Below are 14,657 nucleotides of genomic sequence, written 5' to 3'. Positions count from 1 at the left end.
TTGTACGCAATTCCATGTTGTTTCTGGGCATTTCCCTGATTCATTTTTACAGTTGATTCTGAAGAAGACTGCATATGAATATGAAAAATTAATTTCCCCTTTGTACACAGCACTCCCCCACATTTCTTTTTTGTCTTCCTTGTTTTTTCCTTATCCTTTTACTTTCCTTCTCTCTCTTGTTTTTTCTATTTTAATTTGCCTTTCCTGCTGGACATTTACTATTTGGTCCTATTAGATGTTTCCTTTGTCCCGTGCACATGGGCTTCATGCTATTTGTCCTGTATGAAAGTAAATAAAATGAGCACAAGGCCTTTTTGAGGGATTGATTTGTCTAGCACTTACATGCCTGCAAGCAAAATACATTGTGTATTTTAAATTGTCACATGGTGATTGTGCACCCAGCCTGAAACTATGGGACCACTGATGCCACCATTAGAAATGTGCAAAACAAACGTTAGAAATGAATTTGAAATTCCAGTGTCTTGGATTGGCAGAAGGTTTGATACACAAATTCATTTCCTGAAATACTGTTGCTGTGGTGTTCTTATACAGTACGCCTCTCCAGTGTTCTCAGTTGATAAGCTGGCCAGCGCCATAAAACTGTTGTTGAAAAACTCTGAGAGAGCAAAGACTCTCTCTGTATCTCTGTGTCGGGATTATCTAATGTCCGCTATTATTCAAAACATAGGCACCAGTCTTTGTTAAGAGACAAACCAGATTTTAGCTAAGCATCTCACATTTTCCAATTTCATAGCTCCTAATAAACTCAGGCTTAATCTTGCAAGTTCATCTTTTTGTAAATCTCATATTAATTGATAAACAACATAGATCTTAATTCACTGTTCTGACCTCCCACATCTCTAGGCAGCATCTGACATTTCCTCTTTATGGAGCACTTGTGACTCCTCTGTCTTGGAGAGCTACACAGAGGAGGCAAGTTTCTGTAGCTGTCCCACACTGTCTGTGGATCTTTCCATCAGTACACCTAGAAAGGCCCCATCCCTCTCTTCACTCCAGTCTAAACACAGAGGCACATCCGTTCACTCTGTCTCTCTTTCAGGCCATCACCACTGTCATAAACAAATGGGGCTTTTCCTCTTCTTAACTTCCCCCTTCTGGTCAGTACCAATTTCTCTTCTTAAAACTTTTCAGCTGCCAAAAACAATCAGTATAAACGCAGGAAATTTGAAGCACTGTTAATGGGTCCCTTGTGCCTATAGCTGGGGTGTTGAGTACTTCTTCAGGGAGTAGCAGTCCGGCAGGTTTTACAGCTCCTCTTAAATCTTCAGTTTTTCTATTTGTGAATATTTGTTTGAATACATTTGCCCCAGCTATACGGGGATTTTGTTAAATATATGTTATGGGGTAACATTTTAGATGGAAAGCAGAAGGCACTTTTTTGTACAAAGGGCGGTGGATGTCTGTAGCAAGCTGCATGGTTTTGTTGTTGAAGCCTTTTTCTTCAAGAAACTGCTGATTGAGATCCTCAGATCTAATCAAACAAGTAAGTTTCCATGATGCACGAGGAACGCCCCAGCTGATAACACACTTCAAGGTACTTGTTCAGATAGTAGTCATTGTACCATCAAGATCTTCAGGACCTCTAACTTGTCTGAATGTTCATCCCTGTTTGAGGACCTTAGGGAGCCTCTGACTAAGCGGAGTTCAGTCAATCCCACAGATGGCTGCTTCACACCTTTGGCTTCTCCGCCAAGCACAGACACCACATGTCCAAACCTGTGGTTTCTCTTGTTCTGAACTGGCTTACTATTACAGCAACACATCATCAGTAAGGTAAAGCTAACATGTTTCAAGACCATCTAAACTTAGTTTACATTCCCTTTTGGGGGCTTGGATAATTCTGCTACATAATGATAGGAAGACATCCCAAATGTACGCTGTTCAGTTTTCAGTGTTGTGATGACATGGAAACAGGTTTCCCCTTTTCAATTATAAACACGATGTGTTTCAGTTAATGCTATTCGATATATTCCTTAATCTGAAATTCGCTTACATAAAGCTGCTTCAGACAGGGATGGGTGGAATTACTGAAAAGGCATTATTTGATGTGCTGGCATTACCAAGAAGTAGGTTGCATTGTATTGAGAACCTCCAGGCTAGATGGACATTCTGAAAATCCCTGGAAATTTTACCTCTCTGGAGCCTCCTTTAACTGCCTTACTACTAATAATGTTTTCTTATCCGTTAGAACATGTGTGTAGATGTAGCATAACAGTTAAGTGGTTTAGGAATGCAGCATTGTTATGTCACAGTCATTGGAAAACAAAGGCATTCTTTGGCAGCAGGCCCAAGCAAAGGTTAAAACAACAAAAAGTATGTACAGGTTTTCCCAAAAGTCTCCTTTCAAAAAGCATCAGTATCTTTGAACTTAAATTGTCCAATGAATGAAACTAACTGGGGCTTTACTTTTTTCGAGAGAACAAACGTGATCAGTGTTTATTTCTAAGAACTATCTCAAGAACCTTTTTGTTCTTTTAACCTAAGTCATCTGCAGTTCAGCAGTTTGGCTTTCTGCTGTGGCAGTGGCCAGATCTGTAAACCATACTGAATGAAGGTTTTTGACTATTTTTTTCATATTTTGTATTTTTTATAGTCTTCATGTGTCATCTGTTTGTTGTCGGTCATATGCTTAGAGTTCCAGTGATTATTTTCCTCTCTGTGTTCATTTCATTGTTACAATTATTGGCTTGATAAATTTCAATTAAGACTAATATTTGTTTGCGTAATCCTCATCTTTTTCTATACTAAGACTTTCACTTTTTAGGTCACTGGCCATTTTTTAAAGGGATTTTGTGAAGGGGCTAACAGATTTATTACCGATTGGACCAAAGTGATTATCTTCAAGTTTCGTATTAGTCACATTGTAAATCTATGCACCCTTAAAACCTGAAGTGTCCTTGAGTCTGATCCTGAGACATCCTGTGGGAGTTTCCCCTGCTCCAGAGTGATGGGCAACAATTCACTCTTAAATCTGAGATTTGCCACCTATTAATTAATTTAATCTATTTTTCTGAAAGGATATACATCTCTTTTTTAGATTAAACATTTTAAATGATGTGTTCTGCAAACAGCCCTTTAGTTCAGAAATGCCCTACTTTAGGTTATCCTGCCAAGAAAATTAGGAAATGGAAGTTTAAGTTCTTGTTGCCCCTCAGCAGTGCTTGACATGATAGCGATTGATGACAGCCAAACACAGAGAACAGCTGATATCCGAATTGGTATTCTTAATTTTGTTTTAGTGCAAATGTAATGCCTTGTTATTGTATAAACATACGGTACCTGTATCATTTGGCAAAAATAAGTAATTTGTTAGGGAGCATGATGAATTTATCACAATAAATGGTAGTTTTTTCATCTCTTTTGGTGCAGAGATTGTTGTCCGTTTGCTAACCTGTGCTCATCAACTGTTAATGCAGGCTGTCACTCAAGTGGCGACTCACTTCCTGTTTTTATTTCCCTGCCTGTTTACTGGCCACCCTCTTTGCTTGCCTGCCTCTTTTAAAACAAAGATATCAGCATTGACCCCTTTTTTTCAAGGTGAAATCAACAAAGCATTGGATATCTCCAATTTTCTTATTTTTGTAAACCCTCTTGCCCATTACATCGCTGTTGCGACCTGAGCCCGCGTGTTTTCTGCTGCAGGTGCACACCAAGTTCCACTGCCGGCAGGCCCACACTCCCGGATCGGACACCTCCTGTCTGTCCTTCTCCTATGATGGCACAGTCCTGGCATCCCGAGGAGGTGAGAATACCCTGACCCCCCCTTCATTCTCTCCCAGAATGAAGCAGCTGGGAACCATACATTCTTATGTCACCCAGTTGGATCTGGCCAGGTAGAAAGTGACCTGTCTTTATTCCACAGTGAGAGGATCAGTGAAGCTGCATCAGATGGACTGTAAGCAGCACTATCTGCATCAGAAACCACAGCTGTGGCTCTGTGAAAAATGTAACACTTCACATACCCATATTGCTGAAATTGAGCGCTGTGCCTGTAGTTTTATGAGACTGAAGTTTTCCTTGCCCCTTTTCAAGGTGACAGTGAGCAAAGAGTTGCAGTAGAGCATTGGGGTTATTCCTGACACTGTTGTCTCTCCCTCAGCCTTTTGCAGCTGTGAGGGAAACTCCTTTCTGTGTAGCTGGATGCAGGTTCTTGCACCTGTATTTGTTGGGATTGTGGACAGTAGCGTACTTGTGATGGGGTGCTTCTGCAGCAGCAGCCAGTGACATCTGACAGACAGCAGCTTTGCAAGGAGCAGCAGCTGAAGGATGTGAATAACGGGGGAAAAAAAGTGCAGACGTGTTACATAAACAGCTGTGCCAGCACCTGCAAAGGAGTGATGTCATATGCTGTTGTTTGCTCTTCATCATGTTAAGAAACCAAGAAACCCTGCCACATACCAAAAAATAATATTCAGACAAGCACAGTTCACGTACAGTTTGGCAGAGGGCTGTTACATATTTATAGACGGTCTGTCTTTCCTTCATAAAACAAGGATTTATACCTGGGGCTGTTAGTTCCTATATGTTCAGTAAGTGCTGCACAAAACCCTCTGTTTAATAGACTCTTTTCTGAACACGCAATCAATGGGGAAGCAGCAGTTTGGAATTGCATTGAAACGTTTAGTATTTTTACAGTCTAAACATGAACACTGAAGTACAGTGTACAATGGCACATTATTTTTTCCGTCATTTTTATTACCTAAAGTAATAAGTGAATAATAAATAAGTAATATGATCCAGCCCTTTGATTCCTCTCTTCCACAGATAATTCTCATTTAAAAATCCTTCTTAGGACCCAATCAGGACCCAAATCTAAAAAGCTGGAAAAAGCAGTTTCTGCTCTAGTTTTCTGCAGTACCATGTCTTTTGTTTAAACGTAAAGTATCTGTTAAACTGCTCTTACATTGCCCTTTTGTTTTTCGGTGGACAGGAGATGACACTCTCAAGACGTGGGACATCCGGAACTTTAAGAAGCCTCTCAATGTAGCAACTGGGTTGTCTACTTTCTTTCCCATGTAAGCACTGGAAGTAGAAAATGTTTCCAATAGAAGTAGGGGCCTTAGACCAGCTCAGCCAGCTCAGTCACTGATGAGACAGGTGTAAACAAGCCTTTTGAGTTAGGAGTCAAGTAAATAGTTAATACAGCTGAAGCTTTCAAATAACTTGTTTTTGGCACTGATGAATCCGTCGATTCAGAATTAGATTAAAAATACAATTTTGAACAGAGGTTATGTTAGTAAGGAAAACCAAAATCAATTTAGTCTCTTTAAGGCCTGTCAAGGTGCTTCTGCATTTCTCTGCTCTTCTTCAGGTTGACAGTATGAAGTCCAAACTTTAATTTAAAGCATTCCTATTACCTTGAGATGACAATGGTTACAGTGCTGTTCTCTAATAGCAAATTTAAACACTGCTTATGCTCTAATATACACATCTATTGCGATGTTATTATAACATCAGAAAGGCCACAGATGAGTGAAGAGCATCCAGGCCATATGCTCAATATATAGTGTTTCTCTAGTCTCACTGGCAGATCTGGTTATAATGGAAGCAAACCCATCTATATATGAATTCCCCACCCCACCCCCCGGAACAAGAGTTTTTCATAGGCTGTCAGTCTTTACCAGCTAGTCTTTGGGAGCTGGAAGGAAACTGTAGCACCTGGCAAAGTTCCAGATGAACATGCACACTCTGTATAGATGTTCCCACCAAGCTGGAATTGAGCCCAGTGCTCTGGAGGTGTGAGGAAATTGTGGTAACTACTAGAAAATCACTCATGTTAAAAAACCCTGCAGATGGGATTTTCAGGAATCTCCTTCACAGTGTGTGTTTTATGAGACAAAGTAAATAATCCTTCCATTGTAATGGATTGTTGCTGGTCTATGCCTGCTGTTGTTCACCTAAGAAAATGGTGTGCTTTCCCAGGACAGACTGCTGTTTCAGTCCTGATGACAAGCTTCTGATGACAGGCACATCAGTGAAGAAGGGAGAGGGAAATGGCAAGCTGGTCTTCTTTGATCGCTACACCTTTCAGAAGTCGTATGAGATCGAAGTAGCAAGTTCGGTGAGTGAGCCGTTATCTTGCCGAGACTTTTTCCAAAGCTTTTTCCTTGCACAGGCTGCAGTGCACTAATGAAAGCCATGCACATACTTTACTGGAAAGTGTTCGGGAGCTAGAGATCGAATTTCCAAAGTCTGAGTGTTTCTTTGCCTGCCTCACCACATGGCTGGATCGTTGTTGACATCTTCCTTGAGGGAGAGAACTTCTTTCAAGAATACCAATGCTGCTGTTTTGCTTCTTAAATAGGTTACAGTGCTCAGATTCAAAGACTTTTCATCGCTCTCTGCCAAGGCTCAGCCTTCTGTTCTTAGCCTTCAGGTCATTTTCTGTCACCCTATTACTCTAATGTGATTTAAACGTCTTCACTGTTTTTGCAGAGATTAAATAGCATATTGGCTTTGCTTTGTGCCAAACATTTGAATTCACCTTTCTATGAAGAGATCAAGTTATGCTATACCTGTGCTGATGCCAAAAATTAGAAAACAATGATGTTGTGCTGAATTGGAGAGTGTAACCCAGGCCTCTGCATTTACATGGACCTTAGCTCTAATGTTGTTTAAAGAAACGTTACTGCTGATGCTTATCAGCATGGTGTTTCTACATGTGTCGATGAAGTCAGCAATCCTGGACTAAGTGAATCCGACCTCTTCCTTTCGTAAAATCACTTCCTGTTTTCCTGGATCTACCTTTTCCTGGATCAGGATGTGTTCATGACAAATTTTGCGTAAATGACACCGTAAACATTCATTGATGTCTTCTTGGGCACTTCTCCAAGTATTTTTTAAAATAATCACTAACATATCAACATTCTTATTTGATTAAAGCTTTTATGTTGTTGTGCAATTGTTTAATTGCTTGGTTTTATAAGATTTATGGGTATGCAAGCATGAGTTCTCTCGGGGGCGTGTCAGACTTGCTTGCAGCAATATCTATATATTATGTCTTAGTTGGATCCTGCTATGACTCAGCCAAGCAATTGGCAGCAAAGATAACGATCCTAAACTCCCTGTCTTTGGATAATTAATATATTACTACTCTGTCAAGCTGGGAAAAAAACTTCTTAAAAGGGTGAAAACTTTATTTATCTTTATGACGTATCCATTGATTTACAATGCCAAGCTGCCTATTAGAATCTGCATGAGAGTGTAAAGTTACGTGCTGCAAAAGATCTGTTCCAAAGTTTCTTTGCTGATTGTCAGTTTTGCATGTTGACTACTAGAACTTTATTGCACTTTCATTCTGTGCACTATTTCCTGCACTTGCCCAAAGCATAACGTGCCTTTTACATTTAATTTAACCTGCAATTTGTTAGACCACTCTATCTAATCTTACATCGCACGACAATTTTTACAATTACCTGTAATTCTGAAATGAGCCACTTAAGCGAGTGAAATATTATGCAACGGTCGTTCTTTCCATTCACAGATTTTTTTCATCTGATTACTATACTGTAATTAACTTGTAATTTAAGATTTATTATTAAATCTTAAGAAGCCTTGAAGTCCAAACTGGAAACAGAACATACTGTAGCAAGAACCAAGCATGCTATGGGCTCTCAGTGGCTCACCTGTGCTTATTTTCACAGATTGGCTTGTCAGCAGTTCATTTCTGCTGAGTGACCATGCCTTTGCATTAGGAGCTAAAACCAGATTCTTGCATTCCTTTTAGTAGAGGCACTTTTCAGTGTACAGTAGCACCAGTTTAAAACATAGCTGATTTGCCTTCTGAGGTCCCACAGCATGGCTTGTGAATCACCTGGGTGACCTCCAGAGTGAAAGGAGGAGGCATTGGAGTTGTAGATTTGGCAGTTCTGAGTGTCAGTGGTGCCAGGGGACCAAGTGTTTTGGGTGATGGAAAAGGGCCCTGCTGTCTGTTTTTTTTCAGCTTGTATTGATTCTATGACTTTTTCATTTTTTTAAGAGAGGGTAGAGAGCTTCAGTAGATTTGTTCCCTATTAAAGCAAATGGAACTCTTAGTATATACTGACGTTGTGCAAAAAGTAAGTGTCAGCAGGGTCTGGTGATCTTGGATATGGAAAAAAATACCTCTTTAAAGAAATGAGCTTCAATTAACAGTTATGGAGAAAAAAGCAATCTTGCTGTTTAAGAGTTTTAATAGGTTCCTAATGGTAATTAGGAAAACGAAAAATTCTTTGAGTGAATGGCAACAGCAGAATGAATCATGAAGTGCACAGAAATATTTTGTCACCTGATGTAGAAGAAAATGCTGCTATAATGATTGGGCGGCGCTTTACCATGCAGCATGACAGTGACCCAAAACATACATCCAGTGCAACCAAGGAGATCATCGGGAAAAACAGGTGGAAAATGTTAGACTGGCTAAGTCCGTCTCCAGATTTAAATCCAATTGAATTTCAAATGCTGGAGAATAAACTGGAGCCAGAACAGTAGAGGTATAATGACTTGAAACACAATTTAAGTGATCAAATGGGATTACCAAAAAATAAACTGTTATTTTTTTATATAGGGGTTCCTTTATAGATGTTAGACCTTACTCCTTGAAGAATGCAGGAGTAATGTCACAGCTGGTGTAAAAAACAGCACAAACCTATAGTTCTCAGATGTGGATCAGAGCTGTTGCATAATTCTTGCAGGTTGTTTTTCTCACTTCAGGCTGACAAAGAATTCCTTTGCCTCTGCTGCTCATATGGTAGATAATGTTACCTGCGACAGAACACAACTTGAAATGAGAAATGTGAGACTTGCTGTGAGCAGGACAGTGTAGGATAATGGCAATAAAGCAGGGCAAAATGGGACACCGTCTCCTCTAGTATAAAACACATTTTGTTCACCATGGAGGGAGATGGAATCTGTCCTCCTATGTGTAATGCATTAGCAGTCTTTTTTCAGCCATTTCCTCTGGATTTAAGGTGGTGTAAATGTAGTCATAACACATGTTCATGACACAGATTAATGCCTCATAATTTACTGGTACAATCTGTAGGTCTGACATTTATTCACTTTAGAGTAAACCAACAGGACTAGTTGTCTGGATCACACTTTTATGCTCAGGTTTTGGCACAGTTTAAGTATACAGAAAACATTTAAGAAGGTTTTTTTTTTAAATCTTAAGTAGACTCAAAAAATGGCTTTGTTCCTTCAAAGATGGAAATGCTTTGTATGTTTTGAAAGAAGCCAGTTCAGGCTTTTGAAAACTATTTCTTTTTCACTCAAAACTTATGGCTAGGGAGTATTTACCTTCAGAAATAGCTTCTAATTGGCATTTTGCATAACATTCCCTTCTGTGGTTGCCTAAGGATTTCAGTGCTGTCCTTATTATAAACCTGGCACATGTAAAGTCATACTGCTAAACATGTTGGAGTAAAAATATACCGTGACTCAAGATCTCCAATCACCAACTGTAAGTTAGACGATGAGTGACATTTTTTTCACCTTCCTGTAAATAATTTGTGCCCTGGACTGTCACTGTCTGTGTTATGACCACTGGTGCCTGACTGCATTGACTGTTAGCTTTATACTTTGTTGATGTTACAGCCTTGCACATGTGAATAAAAGGACTCAAAGGAACATCCTACACTGACAGGATGAAGGCACTGAGCCTTTTTAGTCTTCAACAGAGAAGACCAGGAAGGAACCTGATGCAAGTGTTCAAGCTCCTCGAAAGCACTAACAGAGTCTACACAAGATTTCTTGAGAGTAAACAATGAAATCCGAAGTAGAAGACACAAGTGAAAATTGTTTGGAAGTGCATTTGAAACCAAGAGCATGGCTGTGTGAGTGTGGAATACCAACCCATGGTTTTGAAGCTGATAACCCGGCTTCCTTCAAAATACTGCTGGATGAGCTCCTGTGATCAATTAACTAATTGCTAAATTACCTACGTTTCAAGCGAGAGGAGGCCATTTGGACTTTCTTCTGTTCTAATGTTCTGAATGTATACTTGCCAAAAACAAATGTCAGTGTGAAACGAGGTGAGAGATACCAGGAGCTAAAGGGTCTAGTCTGCATCGGGAGGGCCTCTGAGATAAATGGAGAGACATTCTTTATGCCATTTTTCTTACATTCGTCATCTGCCTGGCCTCCTTCCTCCAAATTAGATCTATTTCCTTTTTTTCTCTGCAATGTTTCTCTAGCCACATTAATTTTAAATGGACAGCCTCCTGTGCTTCTGCACTAGATGAATGTACACTGAATTTACTGAGAAACTCAAGGAGTGGGGTAGCTCTAGTGATCACCTTAGCTATATTTAAGACTGGCTAGTGAAAAAGAGAGTCAATTTTATTACGACATTTGGAGTTCAACCCTTGTTTTAAAAAAAACATTTGTCTTCATTTTCTTGAAAACATATTCTGCCCCTATCCTTTTTTCACACTTAAGAATCTCACTGCCTGGAATTTTATTTTTTTAGAATGTTTTTTAATTTGTGAGTAACACATTCATCTTCACAATGTCCCCCCCCCAAAAGAACGATAATAATAAACCATAACTTAATTAAGAATAAAAAGAACCTGCAATATCATAATTTAATAAGTATACTTAGTTGAACCACCTCTGGCAGCTATTACAGTCAGTAGTCTTTTTGGATGCTGTAAGTATTATCTTTGCACACCGTGATGGAGCAATATGTGCCCATAACTTCTTGCAAAATTGCTCAAGCTCAGTCAGGTTAGTTGGGGAGCAATGATAGACAGCAAGTTTGAGGTCTTGCCTCAGATTTTCGATGAGATTAAGTTCAGGACTGTGCCAATCAAGGATATATATTTTCTTCATTTTAAGCCACTCCAGTGTTCCTCTTGCAGTGAGCTTTGGATCATTGTCCTGTTGAAAGACAGTTTGAGCTTTTTGGCAGAGGGCTTTTAGCAACAGTTTTTTGTCTATAACATGCACCATTCCTTACAATAAAAAGTAATAATTCCTTACACTTCTGTAGTGCTTTTCTGGACACTCTACTCAAACCACTTTATAGTAATGAGAACCCCCCTCCTCCACCACCAGCCCCACCTTGATGATGCAACAGCAGCATTGGTGCACCAGTATGCTCACCACACATCAGCTATCATTGGGGAGGAGAACATAGTGATGAAGCCAGTTCAGAACTGGGGATTATTTGGAAGCCATGATTGGTAAAGGCCAATGGGAAATTCGGCCAAGATACCGGGGTAACAACCCTACTCTTTTCGTGAAATGTCCTGGGATTTTTAATGACCACAGAGAGTCAGGACCTCAGTTTTATGTCTCATCCAAAGGATGGCACCTTTTTACAGTATAGTCCCCGTCACTATAGTGGAGCTTTAGGACCTACACAGACTGCAGGATGAGTGCTCCCTACTGGTCCCACTAACACTTCTTCCAGCAGCAACCTTAGTTTTCCCCAAGAGCTCTCCCCTCCAGGTACGGACCAGGCTCACACCTGCCATCATTCATCTTCCCATCGATCCTGACAAGTTTGCCAGTCCCTGCCGCTGAAAAGCATCTCCATAACATGATGATACCACCACCATACTTCACAGTGGAGATGATGTTACCTGGCTGGTGTGCAGTGTTTGCTTTGCACCAAACATACCATTTAGCTTTCCAGCCAAAAAGTTCCGCTTTCGTCAGACCACAGGACTTTCTGGCACATCTCTGCAGTACCGTCTTGGTGGCCTTTTGCAAACTCTTTGCAGGCAAGGATAGGGATTGTTTCAGCTAGGGCTTCTTCCTTGCAACCCTCCCATGAAGGCCTTTTTTGTGGATTGCCTTGGAAATTGTTGACCCATGTACATTGTCTTCCATCGCAACCACTGACTTCTGTAGCTTGTTCAATGTCACAGTTAGCCTCATGGTAACTTCTCTGATAAGCGCCCTTCTTATCTGGCAACTACTGTAAGTTTAGGAGGGCGACCTAATCTAGGCAGTGGCTGTAGTTGCACACTTCTGTACAATGGACTGCATTGACCTCCGAATCGTCTCTCTCTATAATCATATCTCTGAGTTGTTTAGAAAGCTCTTTTGTCTATATTTTGATACTTTTTTTTTTGGAAAGTCTCTGGCATGCTGTGTGACCAGAGGGGTATTTATATTTACAAAAAAACTGACAAAAGGTGTTCCACTAAAGGTGGAGTCAATCAACAAATTGTGTGCCTTTTGAGGTAATGCACCTGAGCTTTCAATTGCAAGGGGTATGAATACTTTTTAAATATAAACATTTCTGTTTTAATTTTTTTTTAATTGTAGAAAAGTTTTAGGACATTTGTTTTGACATGAAATTCAATACTTTGTGGATCAGTACCAAAAATTCCAACAATGTGAAAAATGTGTTGGGGACTGAATATGTTTTCAAGGCACAGTAATTTCTGACTAATGTTATTTTTCCTTAAATTTTAAATCTCAAGATAAAAATTAACTTGAGTGTTACGGACTTGCAGTGAGGGCTAAAGTGAGCACCACGTGCAATTTGTGCCTGAGAAAGATTGACAAGAGTTGGATATGAGCCACAGCCCTAGTTTCTGCTCTTAGGTTTTTCTGTATTTTCACTATGGTATTTACTGCTTGTTCAGACATTTCATTTCAAAACTGGTTTTGACCAGCTCTGCACTCTATGCTGTGTGACACTCTCACTAAAGTGAAAAACATCTCTCAGTGTAGTAGCCTGATACGAGAACCTATGTCTTAAAATCGTTCTGTTACTCACTGAAGACAGCTCAGCTCATCTTTGAAGAAAGCATGTGAAAAATGTGGCAGTTGAAATTAGCCATTTCTTTTTCTTTTTTACTGCTTTTAAGTGCTCTGTGTTTATAAATATGAGAGATTAGGTGGTCTGTTTCCAGTGCCCAGTGAAATTTGGTTTATTTCTGAAATCTAAGCAACACAATCACGGCAGATTAGTGTAAACCAGTAAAATGAGTCTTTCTGAGTTAAGCTAGAAATTTATGGCCAATGCCACTGTTTGTTATCCTTTTCCAAATGGATGTAGCCAGAGAAAGGAGTCACACCCAACAGAACAAGCATTGCAGTCAGTCTCTCAATGTCTTCTGATAAAAATAAGAATCTGCTCCCCAGTTTTTGACAGTAACTGTAAATGGAGCAAATCAGTTAAGATGGGGGGAAAAAGATTTTGACTTTTTTAATTGAAATAGAAAAACAATAAAATATGTGCAGGAGGAAAATGCTTTAAAAATCACCCACAAACATCCTGTTGTCAGCAAGTGACTTTCACCTCCATTTATATGGAGGACCCTCATAAAATACAGTGCTGTACGTCCTCATTTCTTAACTACATTGTCTGTAATTTTTTTTACGTTCTTGAGATCTGGCAGAGTTTTTAGACTGTGCAGGCCTCTGCTTAGAAGCTGCCATCTTCAGTGCATTCTCACATGTTGTGGAAAGCGCTGCAGGCACATTATTTAATCAGCTCTTGCCGCACAAGTGTTTGATGTGCTCCTGGTTTTAAGAACCCTGCCATTTGCTCTGTAAGGGCTGAATGTAGCCCTTGATAATGAAACAGTTCTGTGATTAGTTTCCCCTGAATCGCATCACGTATGCCCATGCTTTGTCTGTCTGGAGAGGAAGAAAAACAGTGCAGTATGAAGGAAAGAGAACACATCTGTGTGTTGGCATTGCTGTCTCCAAGTACCTGTTGTTCCATCTTCTAGTGGATCAGCCACACAAGTGGCAGTCTGCCTTTGCAGGGCCTCATAGTCTATGTGTAGAGCTGGCAGTCCTGAGAGTCACACAGTAGAACAAGACACACAAGACTGGCAATAATGCTGTCAGGAACCCCTGCTTGACTGCTGCTGCATTGGCCTGTAATTACAGTGCTCAACCGCAGCTGTCAAAACGTCTTTACACACGCAGTTATCTGGGTCTACCCACAGGCCCTTGAACTCTCCCAGTGAGCAGCCGAGTGCAATAATTCAGAGCATGCTATTCAACCAGATCCCTTCATACCTTCATGGTCACTGAGGAAGAAAGCAACTGTGGCGTCTCGAGAACAGAAAACATTTTTTTTTCTTTTGGACTCTACACACTTTGGCAAACATCTTTGTCTGGACAGACCCTGCTGTCAGGATTCTACGAAGATAAAATAGTTCAGAAAGCAGCTTTTTCAAATCGTCAGATTGAGAGGTGCATTAAAAGGGGGCAACCACAAATTCAGAATGCAGTGTGTGTTTGTCACAGGTCCTGTGAGGTCATCTTGTTTTCTGTTCCAAATTTATGGGCTGTCAAGCAGTTTGCTTACAGTTCAGGTTGTGGATGTAGTCCCACCAGTGTTGTTTACCAGTCAAAAGTCTGCAGTCCTGGATGTTTGAAATAAAGTTCACAGATCACACGCAGTTAAGAGCAGGACTGACTGTGCTTTTGAGAAACAGTTCTCTGTACCCCATAGACTGTCTAAAGACCCCCGTTACAGATCCAGTGTATGCAAATCCTCTGTCCAATACAGTTGCATCTCTTCTTTTACCATGTGTTATACCTTTAATGCAACTTTTTCTCAGCAGCTGTTAGAGAGCTTTAAAGGTTCCAATGCTTACAGTTGTGAGAAAATGTTTGAGCCCTTTGGAATAATCTGTATTCCAGTATTATTTGCGCCTCAAGAAATTTCATCTTCATCTAAG

The 14,657-nt window shown here is 40.2% G+C and overlaps 1 protein-coding gene across 2 annotated transcripts in view; it reads left to right on the top strand.

Annotated features, from left to right (window-relative positions):
* Nucleotides 1–14,657, top strand: part of wdr70 (WD repeat domain 70) — a 111,572-nt gene that overhangs the window by 75,611 nt on the left and 21,304 nt on the right. For both annotated transcript variants that reach the window (XM_088910665.1, XM_088910666.1), the window contains exons 11-13: nucleotides 3,664–3,763; nucleotides 4,952–5,036; nucleotides 5,944–6,082. In XM_088910665.1, the coding sequence (XP_088766791.1) occupies nucleotides 3,664–3,763; nucleotides 4,952–5,036; nucleotides 5,944–6,082 (324 nt within the window). The remainder of the gene's footprint in view (nucleotides 1–3,663; nucleotides 3,764–4,951; nucleotides 5,037–5,943; nucleotides 6,083–14,657) is intronic.

The sequence above is a fragment of the Atractosteus spatula genome, chromosome 3 (genome assembly GCF_055471065.1).
Source record: "Atractosteus spatula isolate fAtrSpa1 chromosome 3, fAtrSpa1.hap1, whole genome shotgun sequence".
Taxonomy (NCBI): domain Eukaryota; kingdom Metazoa; phylum Chordata; class Actinopteri; order Semionotiformes; family Lepisosteidae; genus Atractosteus; species Atractosteus spatula.
This window is presented reverse-complemented; position numbering and strand designations above follow the sequence as displayed.